The sequence below is a fragment of the Myotis daubentonii genome, chromosome 2, assembly GCF_963259705.1.
Source record: "Myotis daubentonii chromosome 2, mMyoDau2.1, whole genome shotgun sequence".
Taxonomy (NCBI): domain Eukaryota; kingdom Metazoa; phylum Chordata; class Mammalia; order Chiroptera; family Vespertilionidae; genus Myotis; species Myotis daubentonii.
Window position 1 is genome coordinate 40,089,546 of NC_081841.1, and position 13,935 is coordinate 40,103,480.

The window sequence follows — 13,935 nt, forward strand, 5'->3', positions numbered from 1 at the left end:
TCTGGGAAGGAAAGGATGATTCATAGGCACCTTGAAACAGCCACTTATCCCACATGAACTAAGGAGCAGATACACTCTAAGGCAGTGGTTCTCAACCTTCCTAATGCCGCAACCCTTTAATACAGTTCCTCATGTTGTGGTGACCCCCAATTTCATGGTTACAAATTGAACATTATTAAAGCATAGTGATTAATTGCCCCGACCTGCGGGGCATGCAACGTGGGTACCGTGACGATTCCTGTAAGGGAATGAATAGATAGGAGACGCGAAGAAATGGAGGCAAGACAAAGTTCTGATCAAGCCTCAAATTTTATTTTTACAGCGGCAGAATATATACTGTTTTGGGGAGGGGGGGGGGGCGGGGGGAGAAGCCTATGGATATTAGCCTATCAGCAGGGTGGTAGCAGGTTCCGGAATGCAGCGGTTGTTGCTTCAGGGTATAGGATGGTTATCTTTAGCTGTAGGCCAAACCGCAGGACACACATGGTTTCTGGTAACTAGGAGTTTCCAGAAACTTATAGTTCTTAAGATGACTTTGTCTAAGCCAATGACTCCCAACAATTAATTACAAAAACAATATGTAATTATACATGTGTTTTCCCCTGTGAAAGGGTCGTTCGACCCCCAACCAGCTCGCGACCCACAGGTTGAGAACCACTGCCCTAAGGCTTTCAAAATAAAGACCATGCCAAGTACTATCTCTTGAAGTCATGTTATGTTTTCTGTGAAGTGTTAAAAGATAAAAATAAGATTGTTTGAATAACATTCAAGTTTTATGAGTGGATGTGTATAATGCATGAGAATTTGGATGGGTAAATATGCATAGCATAATTCTTTTAGAATGATGTACTTTCAGAGTGATTGACTTACCAAAACTGCTGAAATAAGAAAATACACTCCAATTTAATTTGAAATAATGGGACATTGGCTCTGTTGCACTTATTTTAAATGTATTTATGCCCCACAGTGAATGGATTCAGTTCATCAATGGCATTGCATTGAAGGCATTCAGAGACTTTCTTTTGTTATTGCAGGTAGAGCGGGAAAAGGCCATTCTTCTGGCCAATCTCCAGGAGTCACAGACACAGCTGGAACACACCAAGGGGGCGCTGACAGAGCAGCACGAACGGGTGCACCGACTCACGGAGCACGTTAATGCCATGAGGGGCCTACAGAACAGCAAGGAGCTCAAGACCGAGCTGGACGGGGAGAAGGGCCGGGTGTCAGAGGAAGAGGCACATGACTATGAGGTGGACATCAATGGCTTAGAGATCCTTGAGTGCAAGTACAGGGTGGCAGTGACTGAGGTGATCGATTTGAAAGCTGAAATTAAAGCCTTAAAGGAGAAATACAACAAATCTGTAGAAAACTATACTGAAGAAAAGACCAAGTATGAGAGTAAGATCCAAATGTATGATGAGCAGGTGTCAAGCCTTGAGAAGACCACCAAGGAGAGTGGGGAGAAGATGGCCCACATGGAGAAGGAATTGCAAAAGATGACCAGCATAGCCAACGAAAATCACAATACCCTTAATACAGCCCAGGATGAGTTGGTGACCTTTAGTGAGGAGCTAGCTCAGCTTTACCACCATGTATGTCTGTGTAATAATGAAACCCCCAACAGGGTCATGCTGGACTACTATAGGCAAAGCAGAGTTACTCGTAGTGGCAGCCTCAAAGGGCCCGATGATCCCAGGGGACTTTTGTCTCCACGGTTAGCCAGGAGGGGGGTGTCATCCCCAGTAGAATCAAGGACCTCCTCTGAACCAATTACAAAAGAAAACACTGAGGCCAGCAAAGAACCAAGCCCAACCAAGACCCCCACTATCTCTCCTGTAATTACTGCCCCACCGTCATCTCCGGTATTAGATACAAGTGACATCCGCAAAGAGCCAATGAATATCTACAACCTTAATGCCATTATCCGGGACCAAATCAAGCATCTGCAGAAAGCTGTGGACCGGTCCTTGCAACTGTCTCGTCAAAGAGCAGCGGCACGGGAGCTGGCCCCCATGATCGATAAAGACAAGGAAGCCTTAATGGAGGAGATCCTCAAGCTCAAGTCCCTGCTGAGCACCAAACGGGAGCAGATTGCCACACTGAGGGCCGTGTTGAAAGCCAACAAGCAGGTGATCTCATCCCACTGACCACGCATGCTAGCCAACGCCTTCCTAACGCATTTATTCCTTAATGTTTTTGAGTGTCCGCTATCATCAGGATGAGAGTTCAGATTCCTGGTCAGTAAGGAAATAAAAACTAAGTTCCAGTACCAGGTCAGAATGTAACAATTATTTTTAATTCAGTGAATGAATGAAATAGGAGAGTCGGTATGGTCCATTAGGTGGAGGTAGAAGTGAGGAAATTAAAGCAGGAACAAAGAAGAAGATCCATGCAGACATAGAAAGGCAGTTCAGGCAGTACTTAGCTGGAGTCCAGCAGTCATTGCATGTGAAAACAGGGGGTGGAGGGGTGGCAGAATAGACTGGCATGGCAGCTTACACCAGGGAGACACAGCCAGAAAGACACCTGGCAGGCAGCTGGAGCAAACAGGGGAGTTACCTAGAGAGAGAGAGGTAGAGAAACAGAGGTAGAGATGGAGGTAAAATGTGCACTTGCTCTGCTAGTGACCACACATCTGAAGTTTAGGTTCATTTGGGATGTTAACTCACTTGGGTCAGAGCTTAAGCAGTAGAGAATTTTTCCTAACCACAGATCTTGTCCTCTGGAATAAGTAAGGGTGCTACAACAAGACCCTACCTGACTAATTCCAAGATCTCCTTGATGACTGGACCTGTTTTCCTGCCTTGAGTTTTACCTGGGTGGCTATGCTATGAAATATAGACAGGAAAATATTTTTAACCTTTAGTTTCTCTGGAAAATGAGCATTGAGACATAGATTTGAGGAGGGTGCTAAAAGGGTGTTGATGAAGCAAAGCAACAAAGCATCAGATACCTTCTTACAAATGTAAGCAGGGCTAGTGTTAGAGCAGTGATGGCGAACCTATGACATGCGTGTCAGAGGTGACACGCAAATTCATTTTTTTGGTTGATTTTTCTTTGTTAAATGGTATTTAAATATATAAAAATATATCAAAAATATAAGTCTTTGTTTTACTATGGTTGCAAATATCAAAGATTTCTATATGTGACACGGCACCAGAGTTAAGTTAGAGTTTTTCAAAATGCTGACATGCCGAGCTCAAAAGGTTCACCATCACTGTGTTAGAGGTTAATTTCAGATTTGGAGTTCTTTCTTTTACCTTTGTCTGGGGAAACCACACTATTATTTTGTCATCTACAGTGCAGCTCTCTAGTATTTTTATCTTCAGTTCCCATAAACCCATTCATATAATTTGGAGGTCTATACCACAAACAATATTTTCCACACTATAAACATGTTTTATATAAATCTAAGGGCAAAATAGGTCCTTCTTTTGTGTCATCAGTTCAGAAAAATAGAAAAGATTAGGGTAAATGGAGAATTTGTGAGAGATCTGAGATTTGAGGTCAGAATTAGGGAATTTGTTACCATAAATTCTGCTACAATCCAAAGACCCAGTGATTTAGAGTGGTCATAAATAATCAATACCATATCAGATAAGACAGCCTTTTTCCAGGACATTATATCCTGGATATTCTCGATCAAACCATTCAGATAACTTCTCTAATTTCTTTCTGAAGGTTGAGTATTAATAACCTAGAGACCTAGATCTATAAGAAAGTCAAGACACATAACTGACACAGAGGTTAGATAATAAGGATGGTTGATCAGCCAAGAGAGACTAATTTGTGAGCAAGCACTCATTGATTACATATTTCATGGCAGGCACTAAGTAAGGAGGAAAAATAAGTGACTAGTAATCTAGTAGGAAGGAGTTCAATAATGCCTATAACTGTCTACAAGATAGTACATATCAAGCACTTAAGAATGGTATAAACAGTGCCATAGGAATTCAGAGCAGAACAAAGCATTTCTGGCTATGGTACCATTTGCATTATGTTACTGTCATAGCCTTTATGGACTCAGTAAATTAAATGAGAACGCATTTCTAGCCATGCATTTAGTTTACATTTTAATGATGTTGGGCCTATTGCTGTGATGCATATATGCCATAAATAGCTTCAAGTGTCTACAGGTGACATTCATTATATTTCTGCATGTGGAATGTAAATTATTAAGGCTAAGGTGAGAATTCTGTGATATAGGAAAAGGAATTTTCTATTTTAAAATAGTTTTCTGTACTCTCTATGAGTCTTTTAATATACTTTTGGATTTTTTTTTGTAAGCACAGTGTCTTCTGATGAACAAGCAAATGTTTATGAAGTACCATCTGTGTACTAAACTGTGCTAGATGCTAAAGATTCAAAGACTCATCCATGGTCCCTGCCCCGGCCCCCCCTCCTCCGCCCCTCCCCGCCCCCCCCCCCCCCAGAGGAGGACTCACAGACCAGTGGGGAAGTCAGAATAGAAACATAATTACAGTTTGATGTTATCCATGCTGTAATTGAGTTATGGGAACATTGCAGAGGAAGTAACTAATGTCTTTTAGAAGAGTTCGAGAAAACTTCATAGAAGGAATTATTCTTGTGTCTGTTCTTAAAGGATGAGGAGTTGTTTTCTAGAAGAGGAGGAAATAATTCCAGACAGAAAGAACAGTAGGCGGTAGAAGCACAGAATAGAAAGATATATTTAAAGAGTGATTTTGAAGGTCTCTGTGGCTAGAAACAAGATTTTTATTTAGAAAGTACACTTTGGGAGTGTTTGAAGGATATAGCAAATGCTGCTGATGCCAAAAATGTACTAATGGGTTATATATAAACACTTAGAATTACTTAATTCTGAAAAAGTGTTGTACAGTCTGTGGACAAATAAATCAACAATGCTGAATTCTTTGGGGGCATTTCTCACAAATAATAAATAACTTTGTACTTCTATTTCAGATCTTGTCTTTCTGTCGTTCCCCCCACTCACCCTTGCCACTCAACTCTCCTTAGTTAACTGACCACATGGTTCCATATGCTTACAAATTTGTTGCATCTGCATTTGCACAACTTAAATTTAACTATCTGTTCTAAATGAATATGTGTATAATTTATTTTTAAAAATTTAAAACGGCCATTTCCCCAGGTCAACTTCTGCATTCCAGACAATTTTCTGAATTTATAATATTTCTGAAGATTCCACTAAGTGATAGCACTACAGGGCATATTGAACTATTTTATGAGTAATTTCTCATTTAAATTTGAATTTAAATTCAATCAAAGGAACTACTTTATAATCAAAACATGAGCAAACTACCCCATCGCAACATTGCTTTAATTAAAAAAAGAATCCATTTACCTCCATAGAAGTTGTGCTTTGCTTAAGAAAACTGAAGTCCATTTCAAGCACAAAAAGAAATGTTAAAAACCAGGGTAGTCTTCCTGGGAAATCATATTAGTAATGGATTTTTTTTCATTAGTAAGGGACTTTTTCATTAGTATTGAATATTTTTACACAGCCTGAAAGCTGTAGTTAGCAGTTTGTAAAAATTGTATGTTTCCAGTTTGGCTTCTATATGCATACCATGTGCTATGCACCTAACAGACAGTCCCTAAATATACATTCATTTCATTAATTGCCGGGAGCCGATCCATGCTTGCTGTTTCAAGGGACCTGGCATATATGGCATACTGTTCTTAATATGTTTGCTCACCTTCTTGGCGCTGTGTTTTAACCAAGGTCACCTCTCCGAGAAAGGTTGAATCCCCAGGTAGGGATTTTCCCCTGAAGTTAGGGAGGGAATAAAACCCCTCAACTAAGTGCCAGGCGGGTAATTAATCACTTTAACTATGAACAATCATGCTTAAGCTACATAATCTTTACTCCCTGGAATGGAGATAAGAAACGCCCTAACCTTTGTAATAGAGATTGATAGGATTGAATCAACTGGTATAAATACAGATGTAACGAGACAGCAACACTCAGAACTTAGAACACAGAACCTACCAAGAACGTTCTCTAGAGACAGAAGAACTTCGCTGGAGAGAACATGGCAAAAGATCCAGGACAGAAACTGGCCTCAGAACCTAGAGACAGAACCTAGCGAGATAACATGGCAAAAGATCCTGGACTGAACCTGACTACAGAAATTGGCAAGAGAACCTGACTAGAACCTGGTGACCGAACCTGGCTGGAGATCTCAGACAGAACCTGGCTTGAGAACCTAGCAAGAGAACATGGACATAGAACCTGGCTGGAGATCCAAAGCAGCAGAACCTCTCTGGAGATCGAGACCAGAACTTGGCTGGAGATCCTGGCTAGGTTGCTGATCAACTGAACGCTGTCTCCGTGTCATTCCTTCTTCGCCGACTCCGTCCACGCCTTTGAGGACCCCTGGACCCGCTGGGGTTGGACCCCGGCATATGGCGCCCGAACAGGGACCCCTAGGTAAGCCCCACTCTCGGGACGGATCGGACTCCACTGTAGGAAGAGGGTGGATAGTCTTCGCCGACTCCGTCCACACCTTTGGGAATCCCTGGAACAGGATTCCCTTAGGTAAGCCCCCCCCCCCTTGAAAACCCCCACACTCGGGACGGATAGGACTCCACCAGGGTGCTACAGACCCCCCTATAGAGGATAAATAGGGTAAGAAGGTGGATAGTACAGAACTTAGATTGAGAAGATGTGCCATACTGAGTCCAAAGAAAGAAGACTCTGTATTGATTCTTAGATTGAGAAGATGTGCCATACTGAGTCCAAAGAAAGAAGACTCTGTATTGATCTTTAGATTAAGAAGATGTGCCATACTGAGTCTAAAGAAAAAAGACTCCGTATTGATCTTTTAACATATATGCTTGTTAGCAGAGGAATTAAGGTTACTCCCAGTCAGACAGAACATTTTATACAAGAAATACGTCCATGCTTTTCTGAGGAAGGAAAGGTGCCAGAAAGGTAAATGTAGAGGCATGGGAGAAGGTAGGCCCAAGGAGCCTTATCCTTAACCCCACTGCAGCCTTTCCACCCCGGGAAAGTGCAGGATTGGCAAGCTCTCCCTGGGGTGATAGATCAGGACTCAGGTAATAGCAGAAAGCGCCAATCCTACTCTTAAAATGGATACAAGAGAGCGTTTCAGGTTTTTCTTTTTAATGCTTGCTTTTAAAAAATAAAAAAGGGGGAATTTGCCGGGAGCCGGTCCATCCTTGCTGTTTCAAGGGACCTGGCATATATGGCATACGGTTCTTAATATGTTTGCTCACCTTCTTGGCGCTGTGTTTTAACCAAGGTCACCTCTCCGAGAACGGTTGAATCCCCAGGTAGGGATTTTCCCCTGAAGTTAGGGAGGGAATAAAATCCCTCAACTACGTGCCAGGCGGGTAATTAATCCCTTTAACTACGAACAATCATGCTTAAACTACATAATCTTTTCTCCCTGGAATGGAGATAAGAAACGCCCTAACCTTTGTAATAGAGATTGATAGGATTGAATCAACTGGTATAAATACAGTTGTAACAAGACAGAAACACTCAGAACTTAGAACAGAATCAAGAAGACAGAACCTACACGGAGCCTAGAGACAGAAGAACTTTGCTGGAGAGAGCATGCCGGAGGATCCTGGAGAGGGACTGGCCTCGGAGCCTAGAGACAGAGCCTAGCGGGAGAACATGGCAAGGGATCCTGAACTGAACCTGACTACAGAGATTGGCAGGAGAACCTGACTGGAACCTGGACACTGAACCTGACTGGAGAGCCTGGACAGAACCTGGCTGGAGAACCTAGCGAGGGAACATGGCTACAGAACCTCGCTGGAGATCCGAAGCAGAACCTCTCTGGAGATCCGGGCTAGAGATCCTGGCTAGGTTGCTGATCAACTGAACGCTGTCTCTGTGTCATTCCTTCTTCACCAACTCCGTCCACACCTTTGGGAAGCCCTGGACCTGCTGGGGTTGGACCCCGGCAATTAATAGATTCACTCAACATAATTTTAAGTTTTACTTCCTGCCATGTGTCAAGCTAGTTCTCAATTTGAAACACTACTTATTCTTAGAACTTCAGACATGCCCAAATTCAAATAAATATTTCAATTCATTCACCATTTTGGAATTTTTGCTTTTATGGGGATTGTGAAGACTTAAATTTGACTATTCAAATTTGATTATTTTTATTGTTATCTGATTATTAAAATTTGATTATTAATTTTGACTATAGTTCACTGTTTTGAAGAACTTGTATGCAAAGGCATCAGAAATCATTGGTTCTTTGTTATTTTTTTTCCTTAAACATAAAATATGGATTGATAGTTTATGTAGTCATCATAAATTGCAATGGACTACATCAAGCATAGCAAACTCAAAGGCTAACACAGGCCAAATAAGGTTTAAGTTTATGTGGGCCACAAAAAAACAAAAGCTTCAATTTTCATAGAAACATCAGTTTGTTTCAATAGAGATATGCTGACTACAAAGGGCTGAAATAAATGAGTAATCGTTAGCATAAAATAATAGAACATTTTAATAAAAATTAATATTTTTTTGAACATTAACTTACCAGACACTGAATAACTGCACAAATTAATAAGCATAATGCAAATAATCCTACTTTTCTTGTTCTCCAAAAGTGAAATATTTCCTGTTGTGCACAAGTCAGTCCAAGACTATGACATAGCAATCAGCTGCTAAAATATTCGCTGCTAGTATTAGTGGAGAGAAATGGTGCGCCTACACTTAAGGTGTGTAAGGGAAATGAATGAGACACGATTATAGTAATCAGTCAGCCAACTTTGCAGTTCTTTATTAACAATCATGTATAACAGCATATTGTAAAAATTAAGTTACGGAATTTTTATTAAAACGTTTCTTACATACTGTTATATTGGCTGGGCCGCAAAAATATTTGTTGTAGACTGCATGCAGCCTGCAGGCTGCAAGTTTGACATGCTTGGCCTACATCTTTTATTCTGCTTGTTTCAGGCCCACAGAACTCAGGTGACACAAGAAATTTGAGTTCTATTACATCTCAGTTGGAAGCAGTACTTTTCCCCTAACTTTTCCTTGATAAAATTCTTCTTGTGTAAAGTTTCATTTTGGCTTCTTCATGCATGAAAACCCTACACTCTCAACTATCTGCATTAAATATTTACTGAACTATCATTGCCTTTGCTCTTAATACTGACTCAGGTTCATGGCTGGCTTCTAGGGCAATTTCACCACATGGATTCACAACACGTTTTGACATTAAAGGAAAACTGCCTTACGTCCAAAATACATACCTGTTTATATAAAATACTAGAGGCCCAGTGCACAAAAATTTGTACACTCGGGGCAGGGGGTGCCCCTCAGCCCAGCCTGTGCCCTCTCACAGTCTGGGACCCCTCGGGGGATGACCACATACTGGTTTAGGCCTGCTCCCCAGGGGATTGGGCCTAAGCTGGCAATCAGACATCCCTCTGGCAGCCTGGCATCCCTCGGGGGATGTCCACTTGCCAGCAGGGAGCAGGTCTAAGCTGCAGTCAGACATCCTTAGCGCTGCTGAGGAGGCAGGAGGGGGTCCCACCACCACCACCGTACTGGCAGCCATCAGCCTGGCTTGTGGCTGAGCAGAGCTCCCCCATGTGGGAGCACACTGACCACCAGAGGGCAGCTCCTGCATTGAGCATCTGCCCCCTGGTGGTCAGTGTGTGTCATAGTGATCAGTCTTTCCCAGTCCTGCTGTTAGGGTCAGTTTCCATATTACCCGTTTACTATAGGATAGAGGCCTGGTGCATGGGTGGGGGCCGGCTGGTTTGCCCTGAAGGGTGTCCCGGATCAGGGTGGGGGTCCCGCTTGGGTGCCTGGCCAGCCTGGATGAGAGGCTGATGGCTTTTTTCAAGCTGGCCACACCCCCTTTAGGGTGGGGGTCCCCACTGGGGTGCCTGGACAGTCTGGGTGAGGGGCTGAGGGCTGTTTTCAGGCTGGCCGGTGACTGAAGCTCCCAGTCTCTCCTTTTTTTCTTTTTCTTTTTTATTCTGGGATTTTTTTACCTTCTATAATTGAAACTTTGTTGCCGTCACTGGAGCTGAGAGCCGGCTCCTGCTCGCTCCAGCTCTGAGGCTATGGCCTGCTGAAAGCAGGTACCTGGCGTTTGTTTAGCTTCTATAATTGAAACTTTGTTGCTTTCAGAGCTCAGAGCCGGGTCGCAGCAGGCGGGGAACATTGGCTTCCTCCATCACTGGAGCAAGCAAGCCTCTTGCTCGCTTCAGCTGCGGGGCTGCCGGCCACCATCTTGGTTGGGTTAATTTGCATATCGTGCTGATTAGCCAATGGAAGACGTAGCGAAGGTACAGTCAATTACCATGTTTGTCTATTACTAGATAGGATAACCAAGTCCATTTAACCTCCGTTTATGAAAGAAAGTAATATTCCCAGCATGAAGAAATCTCTGTGATAGATTTTCCTGATATGAAAGTTGTAAGCATTGTGATTTTTCCACTTTAGACAGCTGAGGTGGCACTAGCTAATCTCAAGAACAAATATGAAAATGAGAAAGCAATGGTGACTGAAACGATGACGAAACTTAGAAATGAACTGAAGGCTCTGAAAGAAGATGCAGCAACTTTCTCATCCCTGAGAGCAATGTTTGCAACAAGGTAATCGTTTTTTCTTCCAAGATTAGGTGTGGTACATGGGGGAAGACTTTGAAATTCACATGGGTATCTTCCTGCATCCTGAGTGTAAGTTGTGAACACAAGAGAGATTCCACTCTGACAAACCTGATATGAGCTCTCGTGCTGTTTTCCAGAGCCCTCTACTAGACACACTGGATCAAGCAATTCCTTTACACAGAAGTATTTTTAAATATTAATACAAGAGACATTTTTTCTATTTTTTTATATTTACAATAGAACTTATGTACCCAAAAGAATTAGAACACACAAAAGAAATCTCCAACAAGGGGAAAAGTCCTACTTGCTAAAGTAGCTAAATATTATCACCACTGAAATTCACTATCACCAAAGTGCTTATCATTAATAAATATTGTATGAGAAAGATACCATTATAGTGAAGATTAATATTCATCATACCAGCTAATTACTTAGACTTAAATACACTGATGAAAATATAACTTTTAAAGTGTAATTATATTACCAAATTTTGACATTGCCCAAGTAATTAGATACTTATTAATTACTACCCTCCCACCTCCCTTCATTATGTGGTGCAACTGTATTTTGTTTTTAAACTTGAAGTGATTATTAAGAATCTGTTGATTCAAGGCATTTGAAATCCTGAGATTCTCAATATGTGACCTTTTTTTTGCTGTCACAATTTATTGCCAAAATAAAAACAGTTATATATTTTATATGATGCAAACTTGATACAAAGTTCACAAAGCATCACTATGCCTTTATTTGCAGATTCATTAAATAATTTACATGTAGCTGATATAAGTATAAAACAAACTCCTGGGCTGAGCCTGGGAATCTATCCAGCTTTCTTGGGGTGTCAGGAGAGAAAGGCTCAAGCTCGTACTCTGTGATTGACTCTCAGAGATGGCAGTGAGGAGGCTGAGTGCCCGATGGACCCCAGGGGTGTGGGGAACTGAAGCATATGAGTTTGGGGAGAATAAATGCTCCTCTGGCCACTGTGAGAGGAGGCAGGATAGAGAATTCAGATGGTACACATACCCCTTACTGATGAAAGAAACCAATCAGGATGATGTGCAGAATCAAGAACACAAATTTCCTCTTTGAAAAAGAAATCAAACCTTTTTAAAAGGACATTAAAAGTCTGAATCTGGTTTATATAAGAATTAGTTCCCCCATATAGAGCATTTTCACAGAAATTTGTCTTATTTTGGGGGTAGTAATTGCCTTATTTACTCGATAGTATTTTTAAAAATATTGTTATCTAACCAATTAAAATAAATCCAGGATCCTGAAATTCACATTGTATTTTATTAAGCCCTGGATTTTCTTATGATATTGCTACATGTTTCTTGACATTCAAGGTTAAAGAAAATGGGGACCCACCCAGATCTCAAGTTCTTTCACTATAGGGTCTGTTTTTTTCTTTAAAATGCCATAAGGTTTGTGCTGATTGCAAAGTGTGTACAATACATTTTGGATTACTCCACAAAGTCATTAACTAGCTATTGGTACATAAAAAGTACTTGTTATTATTATCTTAGTGGGTAAATAAACTCAGAAAAAAACTCTAATTATGTGAATAACTAGAGGCCCAGTGCACAAATTCGTGCATGGGTGGGGTCCCTCAGCCTGGCCTGCAATCTGGGCCATCTTGTCCAGTCCCGATTGGGGCTATGGGGGCTGGCTGGTGGGGAGGGGCCGCAGGAGGGCTCCAGGGCATGTCCGACCCTCTCTCCCAGTCCCAATCAGCCAGACCCCAGCAGCAAGCTAACCTACTGGTCGGAGTGTCTGCCCCCTGGTGGTCAGTGCACATCATAGCGACTGGTCAAGCGGTTGACCGAACTCAACTGATAGGTCGAACACTTAGCATATTACGCTTTTATTATGTAGGATTCTTTCTCCCAACTGTATGTGTGCTCAGGTTTTACTTTTGATGGGGATAAAAGACCAATGAGCATACCTTCCTGCTGCAGCACAAATCCTAGGCTCATCTTGGCTTTCTTTGACACTTATTGCTTAATCATCTGGTTGAGAAATCATTGAAAAGACTCAGGTTTCTAATTCAAACAAATCTGCTTGCAGTGGCAGCTGCAATCTATATTCAATTAAAATAGAACCTATATTTGGCTCAGTGGATAGAGCGTTGGCCTGCGGACTCAAGGGTCCCAGGTTTGATTCCAGTCAAGGGCATGTACCTTGGTTGCGGGCACATCCCCAGTGGGAAGTGTGCAGGAGGCAGCTGATCATTGTTTCTCTCTCATCGATGTTTCTGGCTCTCTATCCCTCTCCCTTCCTCTCTGTAAAAAAATTAATACAATATATTTTTTAAAAAGTTATTAAAATAGAACCTATAAATATAGATAAAGAAGGAAATGTTTTCTTTACAAACATTATTATTCTTTTGCATGCTACAGGCATAGCCAGCCTATAACAAACTTGTCACACTCCTCCGAAGAACACATCATATAATAGAAAAAGCCACCTGTAACTCACCCGAGATGCTATGCACGCTGCCCGAGACTTTCCTGCTTAATCCTGTGCCACCATGCAGCAGCCCCCACAATAAGGGGTTTAAGACGTCACCTACTAAGAATGTCCCCAGCCCAGCCAGTGTGGCTCCTTGGCTGAGTGTTGACCTATGAACCAGGAAGTCACCGTTCGATGCCCCAGTTGTGGCTCAATCCCCAGTAGGGGGAGTGTAGGAGGCAACTGATCAATGATTTTCTCTCATCATTGATGTTTCTATCTCTCTCTCTCTCTCCCTTCCTCTCTGAAATCTATAAAAAATATTTTTTTTAAAAAAAAGAATGTCCTCATATGTACTCCATGATGAACCATCAATTATGGAATCTGTTCTACTGTTTCTAATTTTCTGCTCGAGTAGGTTACCTTGATTCTGCTCTAAGAAGACCAGTGTGTTCCAGTAAAATCCATTCCTTTTTCATTGAAATCCGACTTCAGTTTCGCCCAGGTTTTTCTCCTGACCATGTTTCTGTTTTGGTTCCAGATGTGATGAGTATGTCACACAGTTGGATGAGATGCAGAGACAGTTAGCAGCCGCAGAGGACGAGAAGAAGACTCTAAATACTTTGTTACGAATGGCTATCCAGCAAAAACTCGCCCTGACCCAGCGGCTGGAGGACTTAGAATTTGATCATGAGCAGTCGAGACGCAGCAAAGGCAAATTTGGAAAGAGCAAGATCGGCAGCCCTAAAGTAAGTGGGGAGGCCTCAGGCATCGTGCCCACCATAGACACTTACCTCCTGCATAGTCAGGGCCCACAGACACCCATCATTCGGGGCAGCAGTGGCACTCAGAGGAAAAGGTATG

General features: G+C 42.0%; 1 protein-coding gene across 5 annotated transcripts in view; it reads left to right on the plus strand.

The window, feature by feature from the left end:
• The window catches only part of BICD1 (BICD cargo adaptor 1), a 209,663-nt gene that overhangs the window by 156,915 nt on the left and 38,813 nt on the right, over positions 1-13,935 (plus strand). For all 5 annotated transcript variants that reach the window (XM_059682515.1, XM_059682516.1, XM_059682519.1 and 2 more), the window contains exons 5-7: positions 1,035-2,129; positions 10,454-10,605; positions 13,613-13,820. In XM_059682515.1, the coding sequence (XP_059538498.1) occupies positions 1,035-2,129; positions 10,454-10,605; positions 13,613-13,820 (1,455 nt within the window). The remainder of the gene's footprint in view (positions 1-1,034; positions 2,130-10,453; positions 10,606-13,612; positions 13,821-13,935) is intronic.